Source organism: Xenopus tropicalis, chromosome 6 (assembly GCF_000004195.4).
Source record: "Xenopus tropicalis strain Nigerian chromosome 6, UCB_Xtro_10.0, whole genome shotgun sequence".
Lineage (NCBI taxonomy): Eukaryota > Metazoa > Chordata > Amphibia > Anura > Pipidae > Xenopus > Xenopus tropicalis.
The window spans coordinates 128,267,706-128,286,852 of record NC_030682.2 but is presented as its reverse complement, the minus strand read 5'-3'; the positions used below and the strand labels follow the sequence as shown (position 1 = coordinate 128,286,852).

Sequence of the window (19,147 nt, the reverse complement as noted above, 5' to 3'; positions counted from 1 at the left end):
GGCTATGTAATAAAAGGCATTAAGTTTGCCCATGTGCAGTAAGCAACTAATCAGCAAGCAAAATGTACTGATTACCTGTTAAAAATCCAAAATCTTATTGGTTGCTATAGGTTACTGCTTCTGGGCCAACTTAGTGCCTTTTATTACATAACCCCATTAAAACCTTGCTCTGTTTTCTCTCCTTTTAGAGGTATACAGTTATACCCAGCCCATTTTATGGAACAAATTGGGCTGGTACTGGCCAACACTGTGAGTCCCAGGTGTGGGTTTGGTTGGTTGGCGGCTCCAAACTTCAAGCAGGGTCCTTTCCCCTTTGGTGCTGTATTAGTGTTAACCCCTTACCTATGGTGGCTGATCCCCTGCTTATAGACTCATTGGTTGGGAGTTGGGTTAGGTGCGGGTATAAAGTAGAAGAGAACTTAATGTTGGGTTGGGTGAGGGTTAGGGTCAGATTTGGAAAATTATTGAAATATTTCAGTAGCACAGAGGGGTATGTTTTTGCAGGATCAGAAACCAAGCATAACCCCAAACCTCTTTTTAGTTGTACCTTTTTAAATGCAAAATCTGCTCCAGCCCATGTCATTTTGTTTTTACCTTTGTACTTCTTCCTATGTCTTGACTTCCTTGCAAGTTACATTATCTGACAGTGTCAGTTACAGATATTGTTTTCAGAGACCAGGTGTAACCCTAATGCTGCGGCATACTCATCAGTACTAAATATAAAGAGCCCTTGCAATGAATGGGCCCCTTCTTCATATGTACTCCCCTGTTCCAAAACTGCCTTTTGCACTACTGGAAGGCTGGCAAAACCAGTGGCACCAGAACAGCCATAATTCTGTTGGAAGAGATGTGAAATAATTGGGAACTATACATGTGGGTAGAAATCAGGATTGATGTAAATGAAATGTATTCAGTGGGAATGTGTCCCTTTACTACATTTTCATTGCTGCAAGGAAAGGTATATGGCAACAATCATTAGGAACTGCCCAGCACTAGAAGTACATACAGATTACATATACATTTTTGGGATGATTAAGTCCCATTAAGGTATAGTTTAACATTTTTTTTTTGGGGGGGGGGGGGGGTTTGTATATGCCCAAGTTTATTATAGTGCAATAGACGATACTAAAAACTGATATCTAGTCAATATACTGAGGAACTGCGTCTTTGCAGTTGGTCAATTTTTAATAACCAGAGGCATTTTCTGAGACATATTTCTTGACACCTAACACAAACGATGAATAAAAGATATGAACAAGACAACGTTGAAAATGATAAAGAAAAAAGTTCAATATCCTGCCGGTAGGTGTCAGTCGTGCCTTTCACTCCCTGCGCTGTCCATGATTGGCCAGTAGATGGCGAATAATATTGAGGATAACAAATGATATTTATTCTGGTGCTGGCAGGATCGTGTCTGCTGTGAAGTTCCCGGGGAAACCTGGGTCTGCGCCGTGGGAGGTGGGTGATTAGCGTTCGGTTTGTGGTTTCTGTGCGGGTTTTGCTGAGTGGGGCCTGGGCGCGCTTGGGACCTCGCACTGTAGTGGGCGGCAAGGCCGTGTATCCGGACACTAGGACAGACGCGCAGGCTGAGGCCTGGAACTCGGTGATACGCGTTTGTTTACGGGGGAGCCTAAATATGGGGGCACAGGGGATGCATTCTAACGGCTGCTGTTCTATTGTACAGCGGTCTGGCCACTGGCAGTGAGCGGAACCTTGTGTATTCTATTGTGCATTCTATTGTGTATTCTATTGTGCCCACTCTGTTTACTCTATCGCTTTGTATCCGCACCCCATACACTGGCAGAGTGAGTAGTACCAGGCCTCCCACTGGCTCTGCCCATTACAGCTATGGTGCGAGTGTAGGCTGCATTGGGCCTCCAGTGTAACAGAGTGGTCAATAATAGGACATATTGTAATGGGTTGTAAATTTATACATATAATATATAACAAATAATATAATAAGTATATATATATATATATATCCGTCTTTGCAGTGTCTGCGCTGTAATGCAAAAAGCTTTATATCTTGCGGCCAAATTTGTTTATCAATAAATATTCCACGACAAGCACACCCTGCTGTAAAATTACCACAAGTTTATTGTGAACATATTGCATAAAGAATCCAACATTCCGGTCAAGGTCCTCTTGAGGAACGAAATGTTGGATTCTTTATACAATGTGTTCACAATAAACTTGTGGTAATTTTACAGGGTGTGCCGGTAGTGGAATATTTATTGTTATATATATATATATATATATATATATATATATATATATATATATATATATAATTCCCCTTCTCGTTTTTATTTATACATTGCCTGTCTAGGTGTTGCTGAACTACAACTTGCAAAAAATGAAAGAATTCTGGAATTTGTAGTTCAGCTACATCTGTGGACCTAAGGTTAAGAAAAACAGCAACAAGGACTCAGCCTTTTTGCATTGTTCTGTTAGGCTGATATTTTCGGCAAGTGGAAAAACGCTTGGCGAAAATTCAGCCCTACGCCTGCTACTTGTGCCTGCACCCGAATTAATGAGATACGCTCGGGTGCAGGCACATGTAGCCGATATACACATGAAAATGTGAGACTTTGCATTATCTCGCTTTTTCATGCGTATATTGGCTACATGTGCCTGCACCCGAGCGTATTCAATTCATTCGGGTGCAGGCACAAGTAGCAGGCGTAGGGCTGAATTTTTGCCAAGCGTTTTTCCGCTTGCCGAAAATATCAGCCCTACGCCACGTGTGGCATCAGCCTAAGTCCAGCCCTTATTGGCTGCTGGTTGGGCACCTTAGTCTTATAACTATGCTTGTCCCTATTTTCTGAGGCAGCTGCATCTATGCCTGGGATTCTCTGCTGCCCAGCACTGGCATTAAACCTGCTGTTAGGTTGCCATGAATAAAGCATTATAATAAACAGTCAATTAAAGGAGTTTTTCACGTTTGAATAAACTTTTAGCATGATGTAGAGAGTAATATTCTGAGACAATTTGCAATAGGTCTTTATTTTTTATTATCTTTGTTTTTTTAATTGTTTCATCTTTTTGTCCCGCAACTCTCCATTTTGGAATTTCACAGTTATCTGGTTGCTAGGGTTCAAATTAATTTAGCAACCAGGGAGTGGTTCAAATGCAAGACTGATATATTTATAAAAGAGGACCAGAATAGTAAAATTAGTAATAAAAAGTAGCAATAACATGACAATTGTAGCCTCATAGAGCAATAGGCTTTTGGCTGCTGGGGTCAGTGACCCCCATTTGAAAGTTGGAAGGAATCAGAAGAAAAAGGCACATAATTGAAAAGATATTTAAAAAGAAATGGATAAGGAAGTACATTGAATTGGCCATTCTAAAACATACTAAAAGTTAGCTTAAAGTTTTTTAATGGCAAAAAAGCCCCTTTACTTGTGGCAAGGTGTCCCCTTGCCACAAGTAAAAGTTTTGCCACATAAGGTAAAAAGAGAGAAATTCTTTTGCAATGTGTCAGGAAATGGCACCATTGTATTTTCTATGTTGGTTTAAATTGTGTTTTAGTTCGATAATGAACAGGGCATTTTTTATATATCTTATCGTTGTGTCAAATATATTATAAACTACGACTCCCAGCATTCTTAGCTAGTTGGTGTATTAGTAACAACTTTCATTTTCTTTTCAGTTGCTCAAGCAAATTCCACTTCATCAACCTGGTGTGGACCGAGCAGAATTCTGCTCCTTTTATCATCACAGGTAAGGGATCACTTTCCAACAGTAACATTTGCTCTGATGGGGCAGTATGGAAAAAACCTTTTGTGTTGTATATAAAACAGGGATTTTTCACTATTCCCCCCACTCCCCAAAACACACAGAAACCAGAACACAGTCTACAGAACCAAAGGTGCCTGTCTTCAATGCTTACTCTTTATTTCTGTCACAGGCAGAGCTTCTAAGAAGTACAGCCATGTCCTATGTTTTTGTGAACGACTCCTCCCTGACCAATGTGCCTCTGTTGCAAGCATGCATTGATGGGGATTTCAACTACTCCAAGCGCCTGCTAGAGAGTGGCTTTGACCCAAACATCCGTGACAGCCGTGGCCGAACAGGTCTCCATCTGGCTGCCGCCCGTGGGAATGTGGATATCTGTCAGCTCCTGCACAAGTTTGGTGCCGACCTGCTGGCAACAGATTACCAGGGAAACACAGCCCTTCATCTGTGTGGCCACGTGGATACCATTCAGTTCCTTGTTTCCAATGGGCTAAAAATTGACATATGGTGAGTTAGTAGTTGGTGCTGGTTTACTATTACAGGCATCAGATCTATTATCTGAAATGCCTGTGATCCTGGGTCTCGCGAATAAGGGATCTTTCAGTAATTACATATATGCATCATTCACATCAGTCCCTTCCCCAGTGGAGCTTACAATCTAAGGTTCCTTTCACATTCACACACACAATGGTAAGCTATCAGAAGCCAGTTACCCTGCCTGTGTGTTTTTGGAGTGTGCAAGGAAGCCGGAGTACCTGGAGGAAACCCACACGGACAAATTGAAAACATACAGACTCCTTGCAGTTAGTGCCATGGCTGGAATTGAATTTAAGATTTAAAATGGACTGGAATTAAACCACTGACTGCTGTGCTATCCATATTTAGAAATGTATTGCAGTTTGGAGACGTTTAGATCTTACACATGCTAACTTTTTATTACTGGATATAATGTGATGCGATGAAGCGTTGTCCTAATAGCTGTGGGAATTTTTATCAGCCTTCGTAGTGAAGTCCTAGATGGGGGGTGGGGTAGATGGAGGTCTTATTCAGAGAAGAATGGACGGTCACCAAGTAATTGCTGAATTGCAGACAGTAGTTGCACCTCATGCACTGATGCTTCAGTTTGAGGAGGAGTGCATCAGACAAAGGAATATTCCTGGAGTGCAGCTGCAGTCTGCCTGCTATCCATTCATCCCTGCTATGTGAATGTGGCCGCTGTTTGATGCACATATGTGCCATCTAGGAAAGCACAGGGCCTAGAAGATGTGTACAAATGCCTTGGTGTATAGGCCCCAAGAGTTAATAAGAAGTCTTGGGACAAGTGGGTGCCAAGTCATTTGTGGCCTCTTACACCTTAAGGCAGTGATCCCCAATCAGTGGCTCGGGTACAACATGTTGCTCACCAATGGTCTCAAAGCAGTGCTTATTTTTGAATTCCTGGCTTGGAGGCAAGTTTTGGTTGCATAAAAACCAGGTGTACTGACAAACAGAGCCTCCTTTAGGAGTCTATGGCATTGACTTAGAAGTCTAAGTCAATGCCATAGACTTCTCTATGGCATTGTGACCGGGGTGAGGGGTGACCGGCAGAACTCCTGTTTGCAATCAGAATGGTATATAATAATAATTTGCTTTTGTGTATTGTGGCTCAAGAGCAAATCTCTGTGAGCGGTAGGACAGATAGAGCTGTGTGTATGAAGTTGCCAGGCAAGTCCTTCTGTAAATACTGTTGTGACTTCCTATAGGGATATTTCTCTCTCCTTGAGGAAAAAAAGTTAAACTAAATACATGTTTAAAAAGGCCAGAAAAGAGTCTAGGAAATAAAGTTAATGCAGAGCTTTCAACCTTTAGACCTCCCAAACATTATAAGCAGCCTGCCATGTGTCTAGGTGGTACTGTGCCTTATTTTAACATCTTGGCTGTTCCACTTAGGTTCAATAATGACAATTTGCTTGGACTGACTGAAACATTCATGGCCATGGCCTCCTAGTGACTATACATGCAACTGTATGCAGAGACTTTCTTTGTTGAATAGAGTCGAAAAGCTTTATCAATTCTAATTAGATTTAGAAACCAATATTTGTAGATTTCCTGTAATTGTGATAATATCTGGGCCACATGGTCCATGGCATTCACCAGTTTGAATCATTTGTTACTATTGTGGATTCTTGTTTTAGTTTTCAAAGTCTTCTGCCAAGACAGCTCACATTCATCAGTATAAACTCAATTGTGCACCATAAGGTGGAACAAAATACTGTGTTGTATCCTTACCTGTGACCCCAGTGTGCAACAATCCCTGCTCCTTCTCTAACCATATCACTTACACTATTCCTGAGTAAGTTGGTACCTTGTACATGTTCTTGAACTGCATAGCTTCATAGTAAGGTTGGAGGCTGCTATCTTTAGCCTTGTCACTTGTGTTCCTTGGTTGCTCGATACTGATTGGTGGGGTTGATGCAGTTGGGGATGGTATAGTGGGGAAATTTGCATTGGATAATGCTCAGCTGAGATAAATATTATACAGATTGGCACAATGCAGTCAGCAGCATAGAGGGTTATTTGAAACCACAACAGCTCATATTTACAGGGATGGGGGCTGTATAGCCCTTCAGTTGTCTGCAGATTCTGTTACCCATAATTGTGAATCCCCTGGCTTCATGCAGTGATTTGCTTTGATGTCTGATGATAAACTATGTTGCTTTACAAGAACTTTAAAAAAAAAAAAAAAAAAAAATGCATTTATTCTGTAATCCCCACAGCAATCACCAAGGGGCCACACCACTCATCCTAGCCAAGCGCAGGGGAGTAAATAAAGAAGTGATTCGCATGTTAGAGTCCCTGGAGGAGCAGGAAGTCAAAGGCTTCAATAGGGGCACTCACTCCAAGATGGAGACCATGCAGACGGCAGAAAGCGAACGGTATGTCCAGTGCTCTGAGCTCCTAATGGAAAAGGGACACAACACTCTGTCGGAAGGATCCCCTGAGGAAGATTGGTATGTTCCATATACTATCATCTTATATCTAACTTTTCCTGAACTTGTTCATGTTTTTATGTAGTATCTACTAACTGCCTTTATTCAGTGCTTTGAAAGGGCGAGGGAAAAGTTGTAGCATTAGAGGGGCAGATCAATATCAAACTACTATTTCCATTTGGTACTAGGTTTTTTGTACACATATATTTGTGCTACTTTTAGCCAGTGTGAGTAAGGGGCATCATTGACTAACACTGGGCAAATTGGTCCCAGTTTAAAAACCAATAGCAACCAGTCAGAATTTAAAGGACTATACAACCTTCAAAGCTACACTTAATGTAAAACATCTCACAGTACACTTAAAAGCACTTTTGCAATGTCTCTAGTTTTCAAGATATTAGCTGTTTTTAAACTTATGAATTTAAAACAAGCACCAGTAGCTGGTCTTTATGGCTGACTGGCTACAGTAGCCTTAAAAGTTCAATTCTTGAGAAAAGGAAGATCTTGTGATGTTTCTCTGACTAAAATATTAAGTTAGCAAGTAGAGAAAAGGCAACTGATGTATTTCTGGTCAGTTCTAAGCACAACAGTATCACAAGATGCTCTTTCTCTAGGGAAATTATTTTTTCAGCCAGTGACCAGCAGGTGGGGCTGTTGTTTTGAAGTGCTTAGAAGATTACTCCTAGCAAATTTACGTTCTTTTTAAGGGGTTTACATTTCCTATTGTTGCTATGGATTACGGCACTGAGACAGGATTGCCCAGTGTTGGTATGAGTTTGATATTCACATGTATTGTTTGTATTGCAAACAATATTACATAATACGTGTGTGTGTACATATATATAATAAATACAACAAAAAAAACACAAAAATATAGGTATGACTAGGCTGACTAATAGGCAGTGTAAATGTGTTACATATTTACTACGGCCCAGTGACTAGTGACATCACTGCTTTATATAGTACTACTCCATACAGTGTTGCACATTTTCACAATAGCGTGATAGTGCAAACAGGGACAGACATTCCCATAATAAATATAGAAAATAAATACACAGTGACAAACATTAAAGGGTTTATTTATGAATTTCAAGTTTGTTTTTCTAAATTGAATAAACTCACATATAGGATGCTCGCTTATTTATTAATAAGGAAAACTCGTTTGTATAAGAAACTCGAATACTTCAAATTTTTCAAGTTTACAAACACAAAAAAACTTGACTTTGCCTACGACCAATCCCATTGACTTCTAAAGAAACTCACAAGATGGCAAATTTTTACCTTCGAGTTTTGGGTTTTTGGTCAGATTTCTGGACACATTTAGCATAGATTTAATTGTCCTTTATAGTTTGTTGTCATCAGCAGATAAAACAAATACAAGACATTCAGTGCCCACCCTCTAGTCATTAACAATCGGATCCAATACAACCTTGCATAAAGAGCAAATGTACCATTGGGCAGCTACAACAATTCTTTTCGCCATTTCTCTATAATTATAAGACAGTATTCCCAAGAACTACACACCTTAGCTTAGGCAGTAGTCATTAAGTGGCACTGTAGTGAGGGGCGGGTCGAGATATCCTCACCCCAAACCATCTTTTCTCTATTTATAGACCCGCACCCAACCCATCCGCAGTGGTGTCACAAAAGGTGTGGGCGTGTCAGTCGTGCGCCTATAAATTAGAGAGCCATAAGAGGAAGCTGTCACTGTTAGGAAGCGGGCAGGGAGGGTGAGCGGAAGAGCTCAGCCGCCCGCAATTGATGTGCCGAGGTCGGCCCAAACCCGCCCAATCACATCTACAGCAACTTCAATGTCCATCTTACGGTATCATAAAGAGCAAGTAAATTTGTAGATGTCTGACTTACAAGGCCTGAAATTGCCAGGCTGAGAGTGTAATTCCCTTTTTAAAAATTGGAACTGAAATATCAGAAGCTTGTCTGAAGCGTTAGTACCATATCAGATTATTTTGGATTTTCTCAGAATCCCTTTCAAGACCTTATTTCAGTTTTAGCCAGGCCTTTAAATACCTGAGGGTGTATTTCATGTGGCCCCTTGGCCTTGTTTAAACTAACTGTGCTGTAACAAGTCCTTCACCTCAGTAGTAGCTGTGGAGGGCAGTCCACACTGAATATTAAAGGGGGGGGGCTTTATTTTGCCAGTCTGCTTTAAGTTGTGGGTGCAAAGGTTGCATGCTAGCCTTTGTACTGATTACAAAAGTAACAGCTTTTCTGATTAGCGAGTAGAAACAAATCTCCCTTGGTATTCATAGTGAAAGTGACATTTGTTCAAGTACAGTTACATATTAGCTTGTGGGTGGGCATTAGAGATTAGTGTTCTGTCACAGTGATCAAGTATGATTCCCATTTGTAAGGAATATGGAAATCTGCAGCGACTGGATGCATTTCAATCCTTGTCATTTTTTTCACCATTGGTTTTCTGAGGAGAACTGTAGTGACAAATCAGATCCAACAAGCATGGCATACTGCACAGCCCAGATGGCTACAAAAATATAAACATTAAGGTTTAGGCTAGGAATTGCCTATGTTTTACTCTGAGTCATCCCCACTAGAATTAATCAACTTGAACTTGGCCAAACCTTTTAATACAGTGCCACAGATATGATTGCTTCATAGACTATGGTATGTAGTTCTTGGGATACTGGATACTGTTTCTATATGGATAAAGAATTGGTTAAATGATTCTTTAGAGTAGTTGCCCCATGGTGCATATTCTCATTTGCACTAGGATTCTAAATGGGGTACTGCAAGGTTTTGTTTTGAGACCACATATATTGAATTCAGTCATTAATGGCTAGAGGGTGGGCACTGAAAGTTTTGTATTTTTGTTTGCTGATGGCATGAAATTGGGAAGGAAAATTGACTCCAGAATGTGTACAGAAATCTGGGCACTCAAGTTCAACTGAAAAAAGTTGTTTAGAAGAACTAAACCCTAAAAAATCAATATGGCTAGAAATACTACATTTTATATAAAGAACTTACTGTACCAGCCAAGGGTTTTTTCTTTAACAGAAATGATAGAGGCCTTCATAGTTGTGCACAGGAGCTCCCCATCTTGGATGTTGTTAGGAGTGTTGGTGACACATCAGTGTGCCCTGGGCAGCTTTGGGGCCATCTGAAATCACTGAGCAGAAAATTTGGGTTGCCTGTTCTATAAGATGATGCTACAGGGCTGATTGTTAAATTCTGATGCCAGTTACAGTTGTTCCTGCGATGCCATGTACTAATCTGAATTATTAAACACAGTATAGCGTGAGTCGGTCCCTAAACTCAAATTATTCACGGAAGCACAGAGTATGTGCTGGGAATCAGCAGAAAGAAGATGGGGGGCTACTGGGGCATCCTCACAGGCGTAGAACTTTACTGCTAAAGGGCTGTTGGGCTGGCACAGAACCCCCAAATATATAAGATTTAATGTGCCTAGACTAATTTCTCAAGTTCTCCTTTAAATTTACTATGGTAATTTATAATATAATTTATAAGGAAAAAATGTTATAAAGATGTTAATGCTTTTACATATTGTGTTAGGGTGCTGTTTATTGCAGGTCAATAAAACTAATTTTAATGTACAGGTATCGAACCTGTTATCCAGAATGCTGAGGACCTGGGGTTTTCTGGATAAGGGATCATTCGTAATTTAGATCCCCATAGCTTAAGTATGCTAAAAATAATGTAAACATTAAATAAACCCAATAGGATTGTTTTGCCTCCAATAAGAATTAATTATACCTTAGTTGGGATCAAGTACAGGTACTGTTTAATACAAAGAAAAAGGAAATCATTTTTAAAAATTTTAATTATTTGCTTAAAATGGAGTCTGGGAAATGTCCCTCCCATAACTTGGAGCTTTTTGTATAACTGGTTTCCAGATAACGGATCCTATACCTGTACTAGTCAGAGCGTGGTTACAAGGGCAGATGATAGCTTGTGTTTCCTTTAACAGTCTCTAAATAAGTGGTGTTAGTGTTTTGGTCCCAGATGTAAGAATAAAGTATTTTGCACACCACATCTATGAAAGGTCACATAACGCTACAGAACTTCCTTGGTTTAACCACAGCCTTTTTTTTTTTCCGCATTGGTAGAGAACCATACATCAACGCTCCGTTATGTTTTCTTAACATCCCACTCCCCTCCTACATGGCCTTCAGCTCAGCTTTTCAACACCTCGTTATTTATTAGCACTGCACTAATAATTACATGTATCTCTTTTTCACAATAGTGTGTGTGTTTGTGTGTAGTTTTGATATGAGTGAAGAAATGTTATGCCTTTGTGTATATGATAAGATTGAGTAAAAACAATTCATGGTGTTACCTCCCCTTTAAAAGGGTTAGCTTTTTTGTAGGGGAAAGCAATATGCTATAGAATTTTACCAGCTGATTGAAGTGATGAATCTTATTTTGCCAGATAATTTGTCATTTGTTAACACAGGCAAGGCCACAAGGGCTCGGGTCTAGGGGGACATGCCGGCAGCCGTACTTTGCTTACATCGGAGCACTAGAGTCTAGGCGCACTGGAGATTTCTACATGTCCTGTTCCCCATGCTCCATGTGTAAGATAAAAGAATGCGCTTGCAAGCAATAGCAATCCTGGGGAGGGATGGGGGGTGCTGGGTGCAGAAATCTGGTGCTGAACACACATTCTCATTGGCTCTAATCTGGAATACAAAGATAGCTCTTTATAAGATAAGTAAGCTTTTTATTTTAAAATCGCCTAGAATAACATACCTTTCTCCCTGAATGCTGATTTATTTTTATTACAAGCTGCTAAAATGCAGCTTTTACTTATTTCTTTGTCTGGTGTGAAGCTCTGCCCCTTTTGCTTTCTGAGCCCTTCTCTCTCCCACTATGAATGCCTCAAAGAGGTGCATACTGGGCATGCTCAATGTCTCTGCTCCAATTAAAATCAATCAGCATGTCAGAGAGAGAAGGAGGACTCAGAAAGCAAAAGAGGGTGGAGCTTCAAGTTAGACAAGGAAATAAGTAAAAGAGCTGCAGTTTAGCCGCTTGTAATATAAATAAATTGGCATGCAGGGAGAAAGGTATGTTGTTGTGCTGTATTCAAGGTTAAATGGGATGTTCACAAAAGATGTACTTAGGGCAGATTTATCAGCGCTCGAATTTGAGTTTGTAACATTTTTGCTGTAAAAATTGTAAATTCAAGTTTCTGAATTTTTTTTTAAATTAAAACTGGAATTTAACAAGAAAATAGCATTTAAAGGAGAAGGAAAGGCTAAGTCACATGCCAAAATGTTAGGCACCCCCAAGTGGCTTTAATCGCTTACCTTGTACCCCGGGCTGGTGCCCCTGTTAGGAGAAAACCACACCAGCCCGGGGCACCTGTAGCGAGCGATTCCTTCTTCCGCGGCAAAATCCCTGGGCCAGCGCATGTGCGTTAGAGTGAAAAGCCGACTTCGTTAAAGTTCAGCTTTTTGCTCTAATGCGATGTAGATCATAGTTGAAAAGCAGTCTTAAATTGCTATTGTCTACAGATCATAAGTTGATTTTAAAAACAACAGTAACAACAAAAAAATAAAGTGTTTAAAAGTAATTAGAATATAATGTACTTTGCCCTACACTGGTAAAAGTTGTGGGTTTGCTTCACAAACACTAGTATAGTGTAAATAATAAAAAGCTGCTATGTAGCCATGGGGGTAGCCATTCAAATTAAAAAGGCTGATGGCGCTGTAAAACACCATTGTATTCTGCTGAGCTTAGCTGTTAACTGCTATGTAACCTGTGCCTTTTTCCTCCTTTTTTTCCAAATTAAATGGCTACAGTGGCTGCACAGTAGCTTTTATATAAACTGTAGCAGACTTTCTGACGCAAATAACTTTTACCAGTGCAGGCCAGCAGTAAGTTATATTTGAATTACTTTAATACACTTTCATTTTTTGGTGTTGCTGTAAGGCCCTTGTAATGGCATCCGGCATGTAAGATACAGGGTTTGATTGCAGTGTGTATTCTAATATGTCCCTTTTTCTTACAGCGCAATGGAAAGTCACTCTCTCCTGAATCCAAACCTGCAACAGGGTGAGGGGGTACTCTCTAGCTTCCGCACAACTTGGCAGGAATTTGTGGAGGACCTGGGTTTCTGGAGAGTCCTTCTTCTCCTTGTTGTCATTGCTCTTCTTTCCCTGGGTATAGCATACTATGTAAGCGGCGTGCTGCCCTTTGTGGAAAATCAGCCGGAACTAGTGCATTAGAGAGAGGTATAAACCTTTCTTTGCACCCCACTTCCTTTAATGCAGTGGCAAATTGTGCTGCATAAATATATTCATATATATATATATATATATCGAACCGCTTGCCGGCCCTGTCTTGGAACTCTGTGCATTCTGAATCGTTTGCGGGACATCTTGAATGGAACTTGTCTTTGTGGTCTTCAGAGATGTAGGCGGGACATCCCTCCTTTGTGATTCCATAGTTATAAGCAGAACGGCTGTTTTGTGAGACTGTTGTTGAGGCAGGAAAACCTTTATTGCCTGTCTACGAAGAGCAGCTTTCTTCATTTTTCTGATATGCTGGCAGTGGATAAGTGCCCCCTAAAAAAGTAATTGCTAAGTGTATTCATGAATATTTATCTATAGGTTGGACTCATTTCTCAGTAAGTATAATAAATACCTGCAAGTGTTAACTTCTTTATTTCATCCTTGTTCTACTTTGTTTTGTTTTATTTTGTCACACAATTAACAACAATGTGTATGGTTGCTTATGAAAAGTATTGCAAGCTTCATGCTGTCAATCAGTTGCCATTCGTAGTATGTAAATAATGTAATTATTACTGTGTTTTCCAAAAAAAAAGGCCTTTTATGAGGTGGACAAAGGATTTAAACAGTTAAATATTTGACTGATGAGCAAAAATGTGCATGTACATGCTTATTTATAGGTTAGATAATGGTATTGGTTGATATTGTGTATATGGATATTAAGTATAGTTGGCATATTTATGGCTTATTATGGGTAGCATATAAAAGACAGATGGGGTGCCATTAAATGTAAAGTAAGAGGACTTAGTAACTGGCTTAAAGGGAATGTTAAACCCTCAAAACAAATTGGTGTGGAATAGCTCTAATTGCTCTTCTTTGCACTTTTAATTTCTTTTTCTAGTTTTTAATATAAAAGCAGCCACCTCCTGTTTTCTTATGGTTGTCGGGACACAGTTGGCAGAAAAGTTAGTGAAATAAATTTTGAAATCAGCCATGTAAAAACTGCAACTGTAAAAGTGCATAGAATACAACTTTAACCCCCATATATAATAAAAGGCACTAAGGGACCAATTCACTAAAGGTCGTTAACGCTTATCACATACTTTTTTGTGTTAAAAAGCATGCGATAAATAAGTACCGATTCATCAAGGTAATTTCACATGCATTATTACTCATATCGCATGCATTAAAAAGCGCATTATAGCAAAGCGTTATTTACATGGCATTGCGGTAATTATCGCATAGAAATAATACTAACGCATGATTCACAAACACATATGAAACATTAAACGTGTAAAATGTGGCGATTATTTCTGTGAAAATTAAGGCCTCCCAGGAGGAGGCGTTACAAAATTGCAGCTGGTGATTGTGGTGACAAGATGGAGTTTGCAGTCGGATTTTTTCAAGTATGTTTTAGAACAGTAGTTTTCAGAAAGTAACTGCTACGTGCGTAATAGCGTGCAGCGAAAAATATCGAACACAGCGGAAATTATCGCACATGTGTTAAAATATAGCTTAAAATCGCTCATCGCCAGATTAATAACGCCAAGAACATCACTTGTCCTTTTATTGAATCGATCCTTAACTTGCAAAAAATAAGAAGTGATAATGTTTTTAATGCATGCTATAAATAGCACTCGTTTTTTTTTTTACCTTTAGTGAATCTGTCCCTAAGTTTGCCCAGGAGCAGTAACCCATAAGATGTTTGATTTTAAACAGGTGTCTAGTAAATGCTTCCTGCTAATTGGTTGCTATGGGTTACTGCTCCTGGGCAAATATATTTATTACATAATCTCTTATAACAGTGCTGTCCAACTGGCGGCCCACGACCCCCCTCTGTGTGGCCCCCAACCTGTCTGGCTGCTTTGATGACTTACCTTTGTGTAAGATTTAAATGGTATCAGTACTGTGATTAACTGCCCCCCTACATGGTTCACACCTCAGATCCAGGCTGTAATCCCCCTGTATTGTTTAAAAATGTAATCCCCTGTACTGTTCACACCTTTTAATCCCTGCATTGTTCACACCTCAGGCTCAGACTGTAAGTACCCACATTGTTTACCTGTTCGCACAGACTGTAGGAGCAGTGCCAGCATTGTGTAACTGTATGCTGTCTGTGTGTGCCATACTCTTCCTGCCCTATGCTGCCTGTGTGTGCCATAGAAACGGCATAGGGCAGGCAGAGTATAGCAGACACAGGCAGCATAGGTCAGGCAGAGTATGGCACACACAGGCAACATAGGTCAGGCAGAGTATGGCACACACAGGCAGCATAGGGCAAACATAGTATGGCGCACACAGGCAGTAAAGGGCAAACAGAGTATTGAACACACAGACAGGATAGGGAAGGCAGAGTAAAGCAGGTTTTTGCTGTACTGCCACCATTAATATGGGTATGGTCATGTGATAACACAGGTGGGGTTTCAAGAGGGTGTTGTTTAAAAAAAAGGGGAGTAGTCAAAACTGGCTTCCATTATCGGCCCTCCATCATGTTGGCCGGAAAAATTCCGGCCCTCCGTACAACAGAAGTTTGACAGCGATGCCTTATAACATTTTGTTCATTGTACCTTTGAACTGCAAACATATAGGCATAATTTGTGTGCTACAAGAAGGAATTATTTAACCCCAGGCTATTTGGGGGCAAGCACCCACAGGAATGAATAATTCCACTGATAATATATAATATACATTTATTCAGCTATATGTTACCACATCAGCATTTCATGGGTCTCCACCTGTCTTTGTAAAAGGTTAAAGTATTTAAAGGGCTTCCCTTTACCCTGACCCATAGGGAAGCCAAGACAAACTTGAAACTGAAATGATCTTTTCTCTGTGGCAATGTGAGGCTAAACAAATGTACATTTAAACTGCTTGGGGATGATACAGGTAGCTCATTTCTTGTGTCAGTCAGCAGTCCCTATTGTCTTAACTACACAAATTTCCTAAACTGATTGCTCATTCACGATTGCTTGTCCCGCACTGCCATTTGCCTTGTATGTATAAAATTGGGGTACGGGATTGATTATCCAGCAACCTTCTGAAATATGGAAGCCTATCTCAAATAGTATTCATTTACTCAATCATTTGTGCTTTTTGCACAAGAGAGAGATGGACAATAAACCTATTTTTGAAGAACTAGACTAATTGTATAGTGTGTGTTTAGCCCCACTTTGCAATGGACTGACGTTGTAGAGCAGAGGTGTCTACATGTGTTTCTGAGCTACAAGAACCACAGATATGTCTGTTTGTGTGTGGAATTGGTTTATGGTTTTTGGGGGTTTTTTTTCTCCTAACAATGTACATCATCAGATGTTAGAGGCAGTTATTAGTTAGTTATTTCTGATAAAGATCAGGGGGAATTCAGCACCTTGGCCCCTTGTTAGCTTAGTAGTTATGCCAGCTTAGTAAATCAACCCCATTGCTGATTTCTTTGCTAAAATGTCTATACTGTCATTTATTCTTTGTACACGTATGTAGCAAAAGGTTTTGTATTTTCATCTAAGGATACTTGTATTCCTGAATTATTATTGTTATTATGGAATTTCATGTTTTATGACAAATGTGTTTTAATTTCCTTATCCTTCATGCTAATTGGTTCTTTAAATAATTGTAAAATATTATAAAGTTAAATTAAAATATATCCTTTTTGCCATGTATATGTCTCTCTGTTTCTCTGTTGTGTGTAATGAAGAGGCAGCATTGGCTTTCAGTGTACTGTGTAAGCCCCTACATATAGAGTTCAGCTATACTGTGCAGTGTACTTGGCAGCCTGGTTTAGCACTTGGACTAGAGAAGAGAATCCATCCAAGCTCTGAATATTCAACTGTAGTGTGGCTGATTCGCCTCTCACCAAGGGGCAAGACTCAAGGCTTACGGAAAGAACCTCACTTAAATGTGTACCTGTCATCCATTAAAAAAAGCTGTGTAATAAAAGTCCTTTTCAAATGAAATGTGAAACCCAATTTTTTTTTAAATATTATATATATTTTATATATTATGTATATTTTTAAAAATCGCAGTTGTCAATATTTCCTACCCGACGATTTAAGGCAGGGCAGACCATTTCTTTCACTTTCCATTCTGCACTTCCTAGATGTGACTGCACTATAACCTATTAAGCTTACCTTAATAACAGAGTCCACAAAATAGCGGCTGCCTGCTTGCTGTGATTCTGAATTCCAAGACTGAAGGAACAAATGTAAATAATTTATATAGTATAAGTTAAGTTTATTTTGCTCAACTAACCTGAAGATTGTTTGGAATTATTTCTTGGGGTGACAGGTTACCTTGAAGAAGAAAAAGAATTGATTTTTTAACACTTGAGCATTATTGCTTACCTTGTTATTTATATAGTGCCCTGTGTATGAGGATGGGCAGGGGTACTCTTACTTTGGGCACGGCAGCAATTTGATTTGGTGCTGCACATATATCTGCCCATAGATTTCAATGCACTGATTTACATTTATTTTGGAATTCACTTCCACCTCCTGGCCCAAAGAGCATGCTGGATAAATATTGCCCTGGCTTACTGTATCAGTCTGAGCCTTCCTTCAATAAAAAGAAGCCAAATCTACAAAGGTTTCCAGGCCTCTAAAGAGTAAGAAAATCTTGTTCCGGAATTTTGTCAGAAATCAGTGCAACAGACGCATAAACATTCTTCTAATAATCCCTTGGTTTGTCTTTTCCCTCTGGAGGCACAGTACTGTACCGTAGGCTGAAAGGGACCTGTCACCCAGACATACAAAGCTGTATAATATACAGTGGCTTGCAAAAGTATTCGGGCCCCTTGAACTTTTCCACATTTTGTCACATTACAGCCACAAACATGAATCAATTTTATTGGAATTCCACGTGAAAGACCAATACAAAGTGGTGTACACGTGAGAAGTGGAACGAAAATCATACATGATTCCAAACATTTTTTACAAATAAATAACTGCAAAGTGGGGTGTGCGTAATTATTCAGCCCCCTTTGGCCTGAGTGCAGTCAGTTGCCCATAGACATTGCCTGATACTCTAATGACTAAATAGAGTGCACCTGTGTGTAATGTCTGTACGAATACAGCTGCTCTGTGACGGCCTCAGAGGTTGTTTAAGAGAATATTGGGAGCAACAACACCATGAAGTCCAAAGAACACACCAGACAGGTCAGGGATAAAGTTATTGAGAAATTTAAAACAGGCTTAGGCTACAAAAAGATTTCCAAAGCCTTGAACATCCCACGGAGCACTGTTCAAGCGATCATTCAGAAATGGAAGGAGTATGGCACAACTGTAAACCTACCAAGACAAGGCCGTCCACCTAAACTCACAGGCCGAACAAGGAGAGCGCTGATCAGAAATGCAGCCAAGAGGCCCATGGTGACTCTGGACGAGCTGCAGAGATCTACAGCTCAGGTGGGGGAATCTGTCCATAGAACAACTATTAGTCGTGCACTGCACAAAGTTGGCCTTTATGGAAGAGTGGCAAGAAGAAAGCCATTGTTAACAGAAAACCATAAGAAGTCCCGTTTGCAGTTTGCCACAAGCCATGTGGGGGACACAGCAAACATGTGGAAGAAGGTGCTCTGGTCAGATGAGACCAAAATGGAACTTTTTGGCCAAATGCAAAATGCTATGTGTGGCGGAAAACTAACACTGCACATCACTCTGAACCCACCGTCCCCACTGTCAAATATGGTGGTGGCAGCATCATGCTCTGGGGGGGCTTCTCTTCAGCAGGGACAGGGAAGCTGGTCAGAGTTGATGGGAAGATGGATGGAGCCAAATACAGGGCAATCTTGGAAGAAAACCTCTTGGAGTCTGCAAAAGACTTGAGACTGGGGCGGAGGTTCACCTTCCAGCAGGACAACGACCCTAAACATAAAGCCAGGGCAACAATGGAATGGTTTAAAACAAAACATATCCATGTGTTAGAACGGCCCAGTCAAAGTCCAGATCTAAATCCAATGGAGAATCTGTGGCAAGATCTGAAAACTGCTGTTCCCAAACGCTGTCCATCTAATCTGACTGAGCTGGAGCTGTTTTGCAAAGAAGAATGGGCAAGGATTTCAGTCTGTAGATGTGCAAAGCTGGTAGAGACATACCCTAAAAGACTGGCAGCTGTAATTGCAGCAAAAGGTGGTTCTACAAAGTATTGACTCAGGGGGCTGAATAATTACGCACACCCCACTTTGCAGTTATTTATTTGTAAAAAATGTTTGGAATCATGTAT

At 40.1% G+C, this 19,147-nt stretch overlaps 1 protein-coding gene across 2 annotated transcripts; it reads left to right on the top strand.

Moving 5' to 3' along the window:
* The first annotated feature begins 1,352 nt into the window (after positions 1 to 1,352).
* On the top strand, positions 1,353 to 16,586 carry ankrd46 (ankyrin repeat domain 46). 2 transcript variants are annotated; one of them, XM_012964168.3, is made up of 5 exons: positions 1,353 to 1,458; positions 3,656 to 3,726; positions 3,914 to 4,248; positions 6,498 to 6,731; positions 12,715 to 13,933. In XM_012964168.3, exons 3-5 carry the CDS (start codon positions 3,938 to 3,940, stop codon positions 12,929 to 12,931), a joined length of 762 nt encoding a protein of 253 aa, XP_012819622.1. In that variant the 5' UTR covers positions 1,353 to 1,458; positions 3,656 to 3,726; positions 3,914 to 3,937; the 3' UTR covers positions 12,932 to 13,933.
* Positions 16,587 to 19,147: the final 2,561 nt, after the last annotated feature.